The sequence below is a fragment of the Psammomys obesus genome, unplaced genomic scaffold (assembly GCF_907164565.1).
Source record: "Psammomys obesus unplaced genomic scaffold, mPsaObe1.curated_primary_1811, whole genome shotgun sequence".
Classification (NCBI taxonomy): domain Eukaryota; kingdom Metazoa; phylum Chordata; class Mammalia; order Rodentia; family Muridae; genus Psammomys; species Psammomys obesus.
The window spans coordinates 9832266-9849908 of NW_026585644.1; the positions used below are offsets into that span (position 1 = coordinate 9832266).

The 17643-nt window shown below is 36.8% G+C and overlaps 1 protein-coding gene across 1 annotated transcript in view; it reads left to right on the forward strand.

Annotated features, from left to right (window-relative positions):
- The window catches only part of Hdac9 (histone deacetylase 9), a 675889-nt gene that overhangs the window by 347515 nt on the left and 310731 nt on the right, over positions 1 to 17643 (forward strand). Inside the window, exon 12 of the mRNA XM_055624368.1 lies at positions 3563 to 3823. Within this exon, the coding sequence (XP_055480343.1) occupies positions 3563 to 3823 (261 nt within the window). The remainder of the gene's footprint in view (positions 1 to 3562; positions 3824 to 17643) is intronic.

A 17643-nucleotide genomic window follows, 5' to 3' on the forward strand; every position in this document is an offset into this window, starting at 1 on the left:
GACACTCAGAGTCCTATGTGAGTTTGCTTTGACATGCTTACCATGGATGAGAAATCCTATTCTAGTAAATAGTACTGTTTGTCAGCACTAGAGAGCACGGCCTCTTCCTTTCCCACGTGGTGGGACTTGCATCTTGTTTGACTCTACCACACAGTCTTACCGACATCTGTCCATACCCTGTTTACATGGGCATGGATGGTGGGGCTGAGGGCAAGCAGCAGAGCGATGACTCAGTGGGTGAGAGTCTCTCTCTTCCACAGAGACCCCGCTTTGGTTCTCGGTACTCATGTTTGCTTTCTAGCACCTGTACACACTTGGCCGCCTCACACACACCTGTAACTCCAGCCCCAAAGGATCTAACCCAAGGCCCTCCACTGTCATCCCCCACACATGACACGCTCATAGTGACAAACACACATCATAAATAAAAATAAAATAAAACCGTTGGTTACAGTACTCGCCTGAATTTGCCTCTGCTCTGTTATTCACAAGTCAAATATTGTGGATGAAAATGTAATTAACAGATTTTAAAGTGACTGAAGAAGAAATAGCAATGGCAAAGAGGGAATTCAAGTTTCGTTGTGAAGGGAAGTAGATAATGGTGGAAGGAAAGGTTTTTCTTTCAGGGGGATGCTGTTACTGAAAACATAAACGTGAAACTAGCCCAGAAGAAAGGAAAATGCATAGTGATAGACCGGAAGAGAGGGGGAGATACTGATATCCAGGACGTAAGCCAAAGGCTTGGCTGTACTAGGGCAAACGTTCTGTTGATTGAAATAGCAAGAACAACATTGTCCTAGTCTGTTAAGAGTCCTGGGATAGTCTTTGGGTGCTTGTAGTTTTGAGTGACATCACAAGCAAGAGTACTAATAGGAAGAGAAGAAAACGGTTTGACAAGTGAGACAGCGGAACAAGTGTTGGGAAGACAGAGGACAGGCTCTACTTAGGAATGGCATTGAGGGGCTGTTTGATGTACAGAAGAAGAAGCCACACCCTAGCTCGTGTTCAGTACAGCCTGTATTGGAGACAGAGTCAAAGGAAATGCAAGGTAACTGAGGAGCAAGATGGGCAATGGAAATGTGGCTTAGACGACACATAAATGTTAGTTAGGGAATGGCTCCCACAAGGACATTCTGAGAATGACCCATGAAAATGGAGCAGATGCAGAAAGCTGTCCAAAGTTACCCTTCATTAAGCAGGGACCTCTGCCCAGGCAGCTCATGAGCTGTGGACTCTCTGGCCAGTCTCTTACAAGTGACTGTTACTTCTGTCTTTGGCCATATACCCCATACTTTTTTTTTATCTGCTAGCCCCATGAAGCTATTGCTGGCGTTATTGTTTGAAAAATATTGAGGTTCTGCTCAACCTGTATCACTGGACCTCCCTCCCTTCCAGCATTTTCTGACAAGCCGATACCTGACATTCCATTTCAATTGAAGCTGTGATGTCAAAGGAACATTTTCCATGATTCATGGAATCTTCTTCTACACAGAAAAAAAAAAAAGTCAGTCATTTTCTTGTAAATATCTTCATTTATAGCCCTTGAGCTCTCCTCTCCTTTCTCAAATTGCTCTTTTCTCCATACAAAACTCCTCTACTATATCCTGGCTAGCAGGGCTGAGCTAGTGGACGTAAATACGACAGACCTGCTCAGTGGGTTTCTCTGAAGGATATGTAATGGTTTTCTTAAAGTACGATTTTTCTTTCACTTTTTTTTCTCATTCTATTGTCTTGCATGTTCTTTTTTCAAAAACAGCAGGTCATGTGTTCCCACAGTTCCATAGCCAGATTTTAGAACTATTGTGGTATTTATTCTTTAAACTCTCAGCAGTGTGCAAACAATTATGTATTTAAGACAGGAATTGCTGATTAGTGTTCAGAACTAGGACAATTGTACAGAAAATAGTTTTCTAAAATTCACTTAAAGATGTTGTAAGCATGGTGGGAGGAATTTTCCCCTTATGCTGGATGTCCAGGAATGATAGAACTTAAATTATTAGCACAGTGAAAGTGAATATTGCAATTTTCTTTCTTCGTCTTGATATGGCTTTTTATTGGTATGTATTCTCTTTGCTTGATCATCTCTGATGGGCTCAGAGATATTTGGGTCTTATTCTATTATTGTTTATGCCTGTAAATTCTTATTCTCCACAAAAATAGAGCATGAGCTATAACCCTTTCTTTAAAATCTTTCTAGTGTAGCTACCTTCTTTTCAGCTTTCATCCCCAAAACAACACCTTTCCCAGCAAGTCCTTCAAGCCATCTCACCACCCCCGATAGCAACCTATATACATAGGGTACTCTTATAACACCCAGATTTTTTTCTTTAAAGTAATTATAGCATATAAAATACAATATTTGTTATATAGACATTAGATTAAAATGTATGTCTGATTCATTTATAACACATTAAAACCTCAATTTATTGAAAGCAAGGCATGCCCATTTTTTTTCAATCATTAGCAAAGTTTCCCGAACCTAACTGGCAGTAAATAAATAACTGTTGAAAAATTAATGAATGTGCATCCCCAATATGCATCCTTCCCGTTAGATTTCTGGCTATAGGAGAATGTCCAGGGCTGCTTAAAACGGACCACATGATGTCTAAAAGATGCCCTTCAAGGTTTGAGTAATTTTGTATTCAAACATTAAAACGTGTTTAGATTTTTAAAGCCTAGGTATGTGTTAATGTGAGGAAAACTTAAATTTTATACAGAAAAAAACCCTTGTACTTTTAGTTTTTGTGGCCATATTGTAAGTATGCTACTTACTAGGATGGCTCGCAAGCTGTTTACACATGTATTGATTTACCCAAAAACTCCAATCACCCTTGACAAGACAGTCTGAAATCTATAGAGAAACAATAGGTTCATTGTAAAATAAAACAACAAAAAATCCAATGTCAGATGCTATCATATTAGGATTCATACCCATTCATTAAGCTTGGCTCTGTGGGCTTTTCTGTGGTTAAGTTACTTGTGTCATTGGTCATTTTTTAAAAATCATTAATCAATTATTTATGACATGACTAAAATATGTAAGTGATTTTTAATTTGAAATCTAATTGCCAGTTCACTTCTTATTTAATTATGTTCAGATCTAGTCATAAAATGTTATACACTTTCAAAAGGTCAAAGATCACTGACTTTGAAATTGTAGAACCCCACAATGAATGTTTGTATATATCTCACAATTCTACTTCGGCAATGCTGTCTTAATTTCGTCAGAGGAGTACTAGAAGGGTAATAATAAATCACTATGACTATTTTTCTTGGGGCTTTCATAGCCATCACATTTGCTGAAATGTTAACAAGGGCCTTCTGTACTAACTCCTCCTTTTTTGATAAAAGTACTGTTCTCAAGCTTATTTGTATTCAGAGCTTGTGAGACACGCCCTTGTGAAAATGTTTGTAGCTTCCATGGACATGGCCTATTTACCCTTTCCTCCTCACACTTCCAGCCTTTTCTAGCTCGAGTTGAGATAGTAGAAATGAGAAGTATAACTTAAATCTGTCCCATCGAGAACTATTGACTTCTGAACCCCTGAACACTCTCTTCTAGCTGCTATCGAAATCTATTGAACAACTGAAGCAGCCAGGCAGCCACCTTGAAGAAGCGGAGGAGGAGCTTCAGGGGGACCAGTCCATGGAAGACAGAGCAACTGCTAGCGACAGCAGCACTAGGAAGGACAGCAGTGCTCCTCTGGATGATACGCTGGGACAACCTGGGCCTGTGAAGGTCAAGGAGGAGCCAGTGGACAGCGAGGAAGAAGCTCAGATACAGGAAATGGAATGTGGGGAGCAGGCTGCTTTTATGCAACAGGTAATAGGCAAAGATTTAGCTCCAGGATTTGTAATTAAAGTCATTATCTGATCATATGTTGCAGATTTTGGTAAATGGTTATTATTTCCTATCAGCTTATATCTCTGATTTTAGTGTTTAAGAATTCTAAGGCAGGTAAAAAAGATTTTTTTTCTACATAAAGATCGCTCTATAATGATTTCTGAGTGGGTATCAAAGGTTCATTGAACCTTCACTGGTAAGAAAATGCCTGCTACACTGAAAGTTATGCTACATACTATCCAAGTAACCAATAGGCTTTAAGCTCATCTCAAAGCCTGAAACAACAGTTTCTTTTGGGAAATGGAACTCACTGTTGTTTTACTTTTATCTGCTGAGGTCTGTGAGTACAGAATATAATCTCCCAGCCTGATCAATGAAGCATTCTATTAAATTTGGTGATTTTTAACACACAGGATTCAGTTTTCATGTGACTGTATATACTGTATCATACTACAGCCTTGAACACTGTTGAAGAGAGTCTGCCCCGCCCCCTTTTCCTCTCCTTTTTGTTAAGTGAAAAGGCTCTGGTTACCATGCCAGTGAAGATTTCCGACGGGAAATCTTAGCAGTTCAGGTGGTTTTAAGTAGAGGTGCAAACTGAAGTTCTGTTTTGAACATTACATTATGTCTGATAGAGCACTGCACATTTTACTTAAGCCTTCTGTAATTTTCTGACCTTGTGTACTGATAAAGAGCAAATGGAGCTGATGCAAATGTGTTTGAGAAGTGATGTGCAGCACTCTTGTCCAGTCGGATGCCGTGATGTCTGTACGGCTGCAGAAAGCATAGTATGATTACCATCTGATATCAAATTAAAACCAGTTTCACAAGAGGGTGACTCACATTTATACCTGATACCTTTAGAATCTCTTGCATATAGTTCCATGACATATATCATATCGTTTTGGCAAATTAATAAATATATATTTTAATGTTGGGTTTCACAGAATAATCCACTTGTATATAATGCACCTCCAGAAGGACCATGTCCTTTGATGCTCTAAAAATACAAACAGCTTTGAAGGCAGCAGAAGAGAATGTTTATTTAAGGCAGTTCTTTGTCAGGTTCCTGCTGTTCTACAGAAAAGCGATTCTGTGAGGGGACAGGAAATGCTTTGTGGAAACAGGAAGTCCAAGTGATTCACTTGGTGGGGGGTGTAGGAGAAAGAATCCAAGGATAGTGTTCTGGTCTTTCTGTTTTTAAAGGGTGTTCTATGAATTGATTCATTGTCTAAGAAAATCACACCATGAGTAGGGAAACCCTTACGGAAGCTATTCGCTGGAACATTTCCTTAATATTCCCTTTCGGTGTGTTCGCCTTGTTTTACGGGTATACTTTGTTAAGCTAGTTAAACGTGAGCTGTACTAAGACACATTTAATATGGATAATCCAAATTGACCTAGAATCTTCGTGAGGTTTTTTCTATTAAAATATTTATATTTCTTAATCCGTGGTATTTTAAGGTGTAGTGTCCTGCTCTCAAGGAGACATAGCACTTTTGCCAAATATAGACATTGTTCAACTGTATGTTGTTGGCACGTGTTGTTTACATTTTGCTGTGACATTTAAAACTATTTCTTTTAAAATGTTCCTGCTAAAGATACATTATCCTTTTTTAAAAAGTCTCCATTTGAATTAAATTAACATAACTAGAGTTAGAAAGTTAAAAGTTTTTCCACATAATGAAAGTCCTTCTGATAATTTGACACGTAGTTCTAGTAGGCAACTCTCCTTATCACCAATATGTTTGGGTTAATATATTCCTTCATATTAAAATGACTTTTGTCAGTTGTTTTGCATTAAAAATATGGCATGCCTAAGATAAAATTGTATATTTTTCCATCTCATAAATATTCATTTTCTTCAAATTCTTTTTTCAATCTCATAAAAAAAGGGATAGTGCATCTTTTAAAATACATTTTATTTGGGGAGGAACATGTGGCCGAGCAGACTTTTGTATAATATTACTTCAAAGATATGTGATCACAAACAACAAGAAAAAAAAAAGCCCTATTTTTTATAATGTCATTTGAGAGAACTTCATCAGTATATTTGGTGGACATTAATTGTTTGAATTTGATAGTCTTTCAATTTAGTCAAGAAACTACCTGGAACCAGTCAAAATAAAAGCTGGGCATAACTAAGCTTAATATTAACTGATAAATGTCTTCTTAGATCTACTGTATTTATTATAATTTACACCCTTGGAGGTGAACTCTTGTTTTGTGTTGTAAATATATTGTTTGTATGTTTCCCTTCTTGCCTTCTGTTATAAGTCTCTTCCTTTCTCAAATAAAGTTTTTTTAAAAGATCCCTTTTCATACATTTGGCTTTGTGTAAACTTGATATATTTAATAGAATTTAAAATCTGTACATTAGATCGCATATACAAAAATTATTTCCATTTTTTTTGTTGAAACAAGAAAATGAAGATATTTTGAGCTGTTGCTTCAAATACCACTTAAAATGACATATTCAACAATAACATTATCAAATGATTTATATCAGCCATTACCAACTAGCAAACATATGTAAAATTGGTTGCATGCTCCATTTTGTAGTGTGGCCTTTTTAAAGATGTGTTATCCTCTTTGGTATTTAAAGTAAAATGTCATCCTATAAATATAAAAAAAATAAATATTCCCTAATGCTGTTCGACTTAAAAATTCTTTTAAAACTTTCACATGAGCTGGCAAGAGCTCAGCATTAGCTATAGACATCTGTCATCAAGCCTAACAATGTGAGTTCAATACTCCAGTCCCACACAGTGGAAGGGGAAAACTGACTACTTCAGATTGTCCTCTGACTATATATTGGCTGTGGCACATACACACACCCAAACAGAGACACACATGCACACACATAAATAAATAAATGCAATTAAAAATTAAAATATAAGCTTAACATACTCCCTTGAATGTAACACTCTCTCCTTGAACATTAAAAATGAATCATTTTACAAGTATCTTAAAATCATGCCTATTACAATGAGATTCTGAACCAGAGATAAAAGTGACAGCGAATAAATTTAAAGGGAAAGGAGTAATGAAGTGAGCTCCCTGTGTGCGTGGCAGTTACTGTACTGCTGTGTGGAGAACAGAGAGCCAGATCAAGATGTCTTGAAGTATGCCTGAAGGTTTAGCTTGTGATGACGTGAGACCAGGAGTATCTAACTCACTCGTCTTCTGATCTATTGCCAGCAAAACTTCCTATCAGAGCTTCAGAATGATGCACTGCCCTGTGTTTGATTAAAAGAGTGAATTGTGATTTTTTTAAATGTCCTCTGGTTTATTTAAACTATCCCCCAATGAGCTCATGAAAGTCAATGTTTCTTAAAGTCAGAACAGTGCTGCAGTAATAATACGTGGGTCTTATCATTCTGGTGGCTTTGGTGAAGATGGTAGCTGAGGCATAGATTTCTATTTTTCATAGAAAGCAGAGCAGTAGTCTTTAGCACATACTTGTGCCTCATGAAAGATGTTAAAAGAAAAGTAAAGCACAATGTGTTTTTAAATCTGGTGCATTATTCATATAGAGATTAATAGCAGAGTAACTTAAATTTTGTGCCTTTTTTCAGTATTTGGAGCATAAAATGAATGTGTATGGATTAAAAATGGGTATGCAACTAAGAATTAAATGAATGCATGATTCGAGTCTGATATTGTAGCCAGCTACAGTGAAGAGGTTGGAGGGACAAAGCAAAGACATGGGGATTGTTGCTCACTTGGTTGTTAATGTCTCCACACCCATTTGAAAGAGGTGAACACAGGTGGGCTGGATCGAAGACTGCAGACAAGTATTAGGAAAGTTGGGAACGCACCTCCTGAGGTGCTAGGACGGCATTAGGTTTGTATGTGTTTCTACCCATATGGTTGTGTTTCATAGCATAATAACTTCCTGGAGTCTTGGAAAATGTTTAGACCATGCAATATTTTTGTATCTCAGTCATGAAAAGGACTTTACTTTCAACTATGGCAAAGCTAAAGTGCAAGAAGTAGAGCTTCGAGCGCCTTACGACTATTAACCCTGTCAATCCACTTGTACCTCTCACAGTTAATGCATTAGAGCAGTGGGGCCCATGGAGTGAAATCAAGGTCACTCAGTTCCTGGCAGTGACATCCAGCTTTTTTTTTTAATTTTATTTATTTTTTTATTTATTCACTTTGTATCCCAATTGTAGTCCCCTCCCGATCCCACTTTCCCTCCCTCTTCTCCACCCATGCCCTGTCCCGAGTCCACTGATAGAAGAGGTCCTCCTCCCCTCCTCCCCTGACCCTTGTCTATCAGGTCTCATTAGGACAGGCTGCATTTTTCTCCTCTGTGGCCTGGTAAGGCTGCTCCCCCATCGGAGGGAGGTGATCAAAGAGTCAGCCACTGAGTTCATGGCAGAGACAGTCCCTGTTCCCATTACTAGGGAACCCACTTGGACTCTGAGCTGCCATCCAGCTGTTATGTGAAGACAGGCACGCTGGCACTGTAGTCTCTCCTCCGTCCTGACTTGTATGCTTGTGTGCAGAGACTCCATTCAGACATCCATGATGCTCACTCCTTATCCAGCTGCTCCTACAATCTTTTCTCCCTCAACCTAGATCTCTCCTTTTCCATTATCATTAACTGATTTGAATCCTTCCTTTAAATTATTAATTTAAATGACAAATATAGAATAATTTTCCCTAATTCAAAGATGAGCGTTTTGTGCACAAGCCGTTTCCCTCCATGAAAACTGGTGCGTATCTTCCTTCTGAACGGAAGCAGTGAAGGGAAGTCACTAAACACTGGCTGCCCTTGGAGTAGACAGAGGGGAAGGAAAGCCTCCTAGCTACTTTCAGCTGCCAGATTGACACCGCCTGAAGTTGTCTGAAGGCATCTCAGCTGACCTGTGGGCATAGGTGTGGGCCATTGTCCTAGCTGCTAATTGATGCAGGCTAGCCTCGTCCACTGTGGGCAGCGGATTGTATAAGGAAGCCAGTGGAGTTACCATTGCAGCCCCATTTATCCCAATTTTGTCTTTCAATGGCAGCTATGATAAGAGCTGAGAAGTGCTATTGTTCTTGAATTGATTTCTGCTTCACCCCAGATTTTTTTTTTGCAATTTTTTATTTGCTGATTTTTCCATTTGAGGAACTTCTTTTTAAAATATCTATTTATGTATTTATCCATATATTTATTCATATATCATTTTAAATTGTCATTTTGTTATTGAGATTTAATAACTGCATATGTTTATTAGACTCTTCTCATATATTCAAATTAAAATATTTCTCCATTCTGTGAATTTCTCTATAATTTCCTTGATAGCTTACTTTCATTATTAAACATGTTTAATCTTAATGAAATCCAACCCATCTGTATTTCTTTTTGTCATTTATGCTTAAAATGTTATTTAAGAAACCAACTCCTAACACAAAATCACAAGCTCTTATGTTTCCTTCTAAACATTTTGCAACCTGCTGTTTTGAGCCCTATAAGTCATTCTGAGTTCTACATATTATTATTAAAATTATTTTCTTTTATGTACTCAAGTATTTTTATATTTTAGGCATGCTATTACTGTCTATCCCAGACTTGATTTAGAATCCTCCCTTAGTCAACATAATGTTGAGGTTACAGCCTGCCTGGGCCTGTGATTCATAAAGCAGCTCTTTCTAAGAGTTGTACTCTCTCTTCACATACCACCTCTATTTTCCTTATTTTTGGTGGAATTGACTCTTGCTTTCCTGATATCCCTGATAATGACTCTCATTGCTTTCGAACATTTGATTCAGTTTGTTTCTTTGTTTTGTCTTTGCAAAGAAGCAGGCCACCATCTTGATAGTTATCTTTGATATTAACTGGGTGTAAGAAAATAGGTGTATTTTTTTATATAAAGAAAATCCCATGATGATTTTTTTTTTTTTCAAAATGAGTCAGTTAATTATCTCCACAGGTAAGAAGTTCTACTATGGTTGTTTGTAATTACCTGTCTAATTTACTCTTAAATTTTCAGGTTGTGTTAATACTTCTAGCTTTAGTTTGAGTTTTCTGATTCTGTTAATAGAATTTTTTAGAAAGATTTAGATTTTCACTGTTAAGTTGGGTATCCATTTGTATCTGTTGAGCTTTTAACATGTGGCTGATTAAAATCAGACAGTGCCCTAAGGGTAGACTATGGACAAGTTTTCAAAGACATAGCAAAATATGCATTAGTATTGAAATCATGCCCATTGATTACGTATTGAAATTCAAGTGTTTATGTGGGATCTTATAATATCACTATAATTAATCTTATTTTTTACATCTAGATACATATTTTTATGTTGATTGATACAAACTACAAAAATAACTTGGGTACAGAACCTCAGACTCTCATAGATACAATAGATATTTTCTTCAAGATTGCCAAATACATTTAGACTAGACATTACACACACACACACACACACACACGTGCACACAGAGTCTTACCTATTGGTTTTTAAAATTGTTTTGTATACTGTAAAAAAATGGCCTTTTTATTTAGACATAAAAGGGGAATTATTGGAGGTTGATGTGATGCATGTTACTGTCCCTCAAGATCTGGTTACACCTATCCTTGTTTTGTAAACCTGCCCAAGACATACCTGATTGGTTTGATTAAACAGCCTATACCTGGGCAGGGCAGAGTGGGGTAAGCATGGATAAGGTTCCAGGGCTTAGAGAGGGTTCAAGAGAATCATGGGAGATAAATGGACAGGAAGAAAGGAGGAAGGACACCACGATGGGTTAGTGTGGAGAAAACAAACAAACATGTGGGCCAAGACGAAGGACTTCAGTAATGGTGTGAAAAGGCCCAAATGAAAAATACAAGCAAGTACCGTGGGGTTATGAATAAATGGCAGACCAAATGAAGAGGATTAGGTGGATGGCATTAAATGGGGGCTGGAGGATGGATAGTGAGGTTATAGAGCCAGCGTAGGTGAAATATCTGCCTAGCCTGAGGCAAGTAAGGCAATTATAGAATCTAACAGGTGTCTGTATCTTATTATTTGTGATAGAGGGTTAGATAATGCCAGCAAGATAATCTTGGGGTTAATAATAAACATTATGTAGACCAACACTCATTTTTAAAAATAATTTCCTGCAACAGCACTGGATAAACTTATTCCATCATTTTGGAAATATGAACTGTAAAACCTGAATGATCAGATGGCGTGCCGGCACCTTCTCGTCATACTTAGAGGGAAGCAGGCAAAGACTAGATCTCTAGTATATATGAATTATTTGGAAAGCTTAAAAACTGTTCTCCTTTACCTTACTGACAACCCAAAATCTCTTAGTTCCATTTTGATTATTATTTGTAAGGACTGTTACCTGATTGAGCCTTTCTCAAAGACAGTAAGTGTATTGGCTTCTTCTCCTGAACTATTATTCGCCAGCAGAAGTTCAGCCATGTGGACAGCATGATAGATTGCCCTCTAATTATCTTTGGTGTTTCTCTCTTCCAAGTACTTGTTGCTCTTTGTCTCTCTGCTTTCAAATCACCACATTTTTTCACCCTTGGCTATTCACCCTTCAGTCACTGCCCTAGTTAATGCCAAAATTAAAACATGTTTGTATCATGATAATAGTCTCCTTTGTATTTAGTGTGCCAGTCGAATTAACAATATAAAACACTATTTCATGTTCTCTACAGTGAAATCTTGTTTCATGGAATTGGCCTCAGGGAGCCGTAGTTCTCCTAATCCAACCTCACCCTCTGACATGGTACATTCCTAATCTAGCGTATCATTAGGGTGCAGGCTGCATACCACATTTGCATGGAGGAAAAGGGTAGTCAGTGGGGTTTCTTCAAGTTTTTATTCTTATCGTAGATGCTTTGACCTCCTTTCCTAAATCCTATTTCTCCTTCATAAGGTATCTGAGTTCTCCAACTCATTTGAACTCTAACCCACTAAGAATGAGTTCCATAGACTTTTCCAAGTAATTCTTCTTTATATGTTTTTCTCTGATAATATACCTTCATGCTGTTTGATACAACGGAAATATACTCAGTTACTTGTGGCTCGTACACCTGTGAAATGCCCCATTTATTCCATTTGAGCAATTGTTTGCTTTCATTCTATAAAATACTAGCTTTTTTTTTCCATGTTGCTTTACTGGCTTGTTTTTATTCACTGTAGGAGATAGAACCTTCCAATTGTTTCTTGAACTGTATCTGATTGGTAATGTTTTCTTTAAGGAAGCTCTATTAGATATGGCAACTCTCATTTCCATGACTTGTAAATGATAGTTTTTAATGGATTTCTTGTTTAATATCATTCACAAATTAATTGATTTTTACATGTTTTATGTCTTAATATGAATCATTCTAATATTTTGTATACATTTTTAGATAAAGCACTTTAATGTCCTAATATTCATGGCCTCTTAATTAAATTTTTCATTTCTGTGTAGACTACTTGGAATTTCTGAAAATTGAAATTTTGGAAAATGAAAAGATGATTCATATTAATATTTTTTCAGAGTATATGAACCTTATCTTTACGTACATCTGAGTAAACTCACTGAACAAAGCAGCTGATTTGTTCATTTTATAATGTATGACTCAGTCCTTGAACAGTCACACTGTGAATTGTCTTTGACATCCACAAGGCTTCATGGCTATCACCTCTAGATTGCTGAAACTGTCGGCAGACGACAAGGAGTTCAAACTCCAACCCCATCACCTGGGACAACTTCCCAATAATTATATCACTATAAAGATGTTTCTCAACCCCTATTTAAAATCAACTGTCCATTCTCACTGTTGGCCCATATTCAGCCAATTATCGATTTTTTTCGGTCATCATTCATTGCTTTTAATTTTTATAAGTGAATTGTAGTTTGTTTTTTTTTTTTTTTTTTTTGAAAAAAATATCTGTGATACTTTTGTTCTAGACATTTTTCTTTTCATTCAGAGAAAAATCTTTCAGAAATCTACTGACATGTCAGTAATACTGACTTTTTAATTCCTGGATAGTGATCCATTCCATGGATATATCTCAGATATTTCAGATATTTATGCATTGACTTAGTGATCAAAACTTGAGTGGTATGTGTGTGCATGTAAACTGTTATGAATGAAACTTCACCAATGTTAGGCAGAACCTTTCAGAGACAGTGGGATTTTTCTTCTTTTGATAATGTAGATGTAATTATTGAGTTGGATGTTTAAGTTTATCTTTGGCTATATAAAACACTGCCAAACTCTTTGCAATTGGCTATTATTCTGCATTTGATCAACAAAGAATAATTCTAGGACTGTAAACTCTCATCAGTGCTGAGTATTGCACTATTGATTGACACATATATTATTTTGCATTCAGCTGATGTTAGTGGGTTCTTGTATCTTCCATCTTCCTGGCAGCTCATGCTGTTGAACATCTTTCCATGAGTTTATTGGCCATTCATGTGCCGGTGACTAGTTAATTCATCACATTTCAGATTTGTGTAACCTTTTTTTATTAGCCCAGGGAATAATACTTATTTTGGATAAAATTTTCTCTTAGTTCCATGCTTCACAAACATCTCATCTACCATATAGCTTGCCTTGTATTCGGCCAGGCTGAATGTTTCAATTTTGTTGTTTCCCATTCTTCCAATGTTTCTCCTAGAAATGATTTTTTTTTGTCTAGTTTACTTTTTACATTTAGGGCTTTGTGTATGGCATGAAGATAAATTGAAGTTTAGCAGCACATGGATACCAAAAATTTAGCATCTTTTTTATTCAAATATTATCCTTCTTTCTTGGAATTATTCTGGTGCTTTAATGAAATCAATTGAATACAATGTGTGGGCAAATGTCTAAACTGCTGACCTCTGATTTATCTTATCACTACAGACTCGTGGTTTCTGATGCTTCATCATGCATTTTGTGCATTGTTTCAGTGCCATTAATATTTTCAGTTGTCTTTGTTTTCTGCTATGTATCACTTGCCTAAATGTATCTTTCCTTTGATGACATTTTCTTTGTTCCATTCACTGTACATATGTGGGAATTTGCACATCTTACATTATTAGAAAAAGTAACATTGTATTTGTTCTACTCTTTTGTTCCTCCTGTTTTTCTTCTATTTTCTACTGGAACTGTAGTTCTGCAGAAGCTAGACTTCTCTATTCTGTCTACAGGTATCTGAGTTTGTATGTCTTTCTTGTACTGTTTTCACTGATTTTTTCTATTTAGGCAGCTTCTATCATTATCTCCCTCCTTTACTCCCAGTAAATAAATATTTGCTAATCACATGCAGTCAATTTCCCATCCAAGTCATTTGTTTGTTTGTTTGTTTGTTTCTTATCTAGAAGACTCCTTTGGTTCTTTTATATATTTTCTGATAGTTCTACGCTGCACTGGCTAGCCTTCTGTATCCAGACTTTTTGTTACTTTGTGGGTTCTTCTTTTCCCACCCTTTATCCCTCCCCCATTTTCACACCTATCACCAGATAGGAGAGAAAAAGGATAGAGGGAAGACAAAGATCTGATTCTAAATTCTCTCTTTTTGTTTTTTCTTTGCTACTTTGTGGTTCTTTTTGCACTCTTTATGCCCTCATTTTCACCCCTATCACTAAAAAGGAATAAAAGGAGAGAGGAGACAGAGATGGAGAGAGAGAGAGAGAGAGAGAGAGAGAGAGAGAGAGAGAGATCTACTTTATTTCTCGTTTCTTCTTCGAGCGTGACTACCAACCAACTGCAACCAACCCACCCTGAATGAGCAAACACCACCAACTCCACATGTCAGGGCTCAGGCATTTATACACCATCTGAGAAGTTCCCAGAATTCCAAATGTCACACACCTGCAGAAACTATCTGCAGCTGGTAAGGCCATACCCCTGCTAGAGCATGAGTCAAATCATATTCAGCTTCTGCAGACAGTCCAAAACAGCCCAGTATCCCCACAGCTGGGATGAAAACAAAAACATATTCTTATAATTTTAATGTGTATTTTTTAAGAAACCAAAATTCCAGAAGTTTTACTACAGCCTTCTTTAACTCATTTTTATTAACGTGTTTCTTCCATGTCCAGGTTTGCTACTACTGCTTAATTGCTCCTGAATATGCTTTTTGTTTTCTCATGCCTTTTCAGACCTATTAAACTCTGTATAGACAGTTCACAGCTTAAGTGTGTTTTCTTTCTTTTAGGCTTATCTCTGAGTTTTCTTGGACAAACACATCGCTGCCTTTCATTTCAGTGTAGCTTTGCCTTACTCTAACATGTGAGTCCTCTGAATCACCTCCTGAATAGTTGCAGGGTTGAGTGAAACAAGGGGTAATCAATTTTAGCCCACTGCCTTGGGACTAAGAATATGGGGAAGATGGCTAGAATGTATCAAGAATAGCATCAAGACAAATATAGATAATTTTTTTGGTGGGGGAGAGGGAACTACTTTGTATCTGTTTTTAGATTTGTCTTCATCTAAGAAGACAAATTGGATCCTACAGAGTCAGTTTCTTGGGGTGGTTTGGCCATTTTTCTGCCAGGCTTTTGATTTATCAGATTTTAGTAATTTTTGTATTCAACTATTTATTTCATACATAGTTACAGAAGAACAACCATTGGGCATGGCTACCCTCATGCATTTTCAATGATAGTTACTCTGCAATTTTAAATAATAAAGCTATTATAAACCAAAGTATTGCCGAAATTAAAAATAAAAAAACCTTTTCGGATTTCAGTTTAAATGATTAGCCTATGACTTTCTACTTTTGTAAGATGAGCTTTTAAGACTCCACATGTGAAAACTAGAGTAACCCAACAGTATTCTCCTGGAAAACAAGGCACTAAGACAATGGAACAGGGTAGACCTACAAATAAATCTTCACAACTGACTGTCTACAGAGGTGTCGGGAATGCTTTGGAGAAAGACATCCTTTCTAGTAAATGTTAGTAGGAAAAATGGATTACTACTTTCAGAGAAATATGAACCCCTCTATCCCCAGGAATACTTTACACAAAGCATCAGTGCAAATAGATATTTAAATATAATATCTCATACCTCAATTGGTAATGAAAAAACCTCCAGGGAGACATGCTATTGTATTAATATACAGGCAACCAGCTTTTGGCTGAGACTTTAAAAACAAAAAGCAGACAGGGAGATCATGTCAAGCTAGCAAGCTTCTACATGCTAAAGGAAATGACAAAGAGAGAAGACAGTCTAGGGAATAAGAGAAAATATTTGTAAGCTGTGTTATCTGATAAAGATGGTTCAAAATTTATAAGACATCAAACATGTCAATAGCAAGACTATAATAGGTTGAGTTTTTAAAATGAACTAAGCATTTGAGTAGGAGTTTCTCAAAGGAGATAGCTGAATGATAATATGCTAATACAGCAATATGCAACACCACTAATCATCCTAGAGGGCCAGTTAATGGTGCAGGGGGATAGCATGTCACATGTGGCCCTCGCAAATGTGACAAGCCACTGCAGAGGATATGAATCAAAGGAACCCTGACTCACTGAGTACACATGTAAGCCATGACCAATGTGGAAAGAAGGACTAAGTAAGCGAAAGCAAAGCACTGAAAGAAGCAATCCCACCACTGAGTACTGAAAACAAATTAAATCCTCGGGAAGGAGATGATGGCACAATGTGAACTTTTTTGGCACCTGAGATACAGGATCTGCAATGACGAGCACCAACAGATGAATGAATAAAATAGAGGTGGTACATAGACACCAGGGGGTATTACTTCTCTATTTAAAAAAAGATGAGAACTCTTGCCATTTGAGACAATGTAGATGACCCTGGAAATTATTATGTGAAGTAAGCTGGGCACAGAAACGCAAGTCAAACACACTATTACTCGTGCGGAATGTAGATATTTACCACATATATTAAGTACATTTATGTAAATGGAGAAGTCATGATCTATGATGATTATTCTATCTTAGTGTTGGAATTTATGTTCCCTATTAGACAGTTTCCTTATCTTATTTCTTTCACAATGCTTACTCACTGACAACTGAGATTTCATAGTAATTTTTTTAAATGTTAGAGTCACTGAAAATTGAAAACTGCGATTTTTAAAGTTGAGTGACAGCTATCAATCTATGCATATTGTTCTAAAAACATCAAAAAATATGTATGTTTAAAATAACCTGGTCTTACATAAATTCAAGAACCAAAATGAATTTGGAGCAAATTATTGAGTTCTGTGAGAAACTATGCGAGTCAAGAAAGTAGAGTTTCTCAAAGGTTTTCAAAGACTGGTGACGCTTTGCTCTTATTCTCCCAGTTTGCAGTGAGTTGGAAAAAAGTGAGAATGCAGAAACAGTGGGAAATTAGCTGCCAATAGAATTTTACCTGTGACTTGGAAGTATTGATGCTTCTGTTTGATTTGGTATATTAGTATGTTTTAAAAATGCATAGAATACCGGCTTATAGTGTTGGTAAACCTTTCCATCCCCTTTATTGACTAAAGCCTCTCGGATAGTTCTGAAGTAACTTAGGAAGTTCTTAGACTTTGTTATTAAAACAAGGTTCAGGGATATTACATGAATAAATGATTTTTAATTCTAGGATGGTGTGTTGATATCATATATTTTTTAATGGTTACACTTTTCCCTTCACTAACATAAAAGATTTACTGTTACAGTTTGTGTGTGGCCAGGCAGTGGCATGTGGAAAAGCTGTTTCCTGCTATTTAATTTAATTAGCCAAATCACATGCCAGCCTTCAGGCATGTCACTCTGGACCTCTGAGGCTCTTTGTCTGTCAAAAAGATGGACAATATCTTGGCTTTGTTGGGTATGCTGGGGATGCTGCAGATAAAACCACTGAAATTTTCACTGTTTGTTT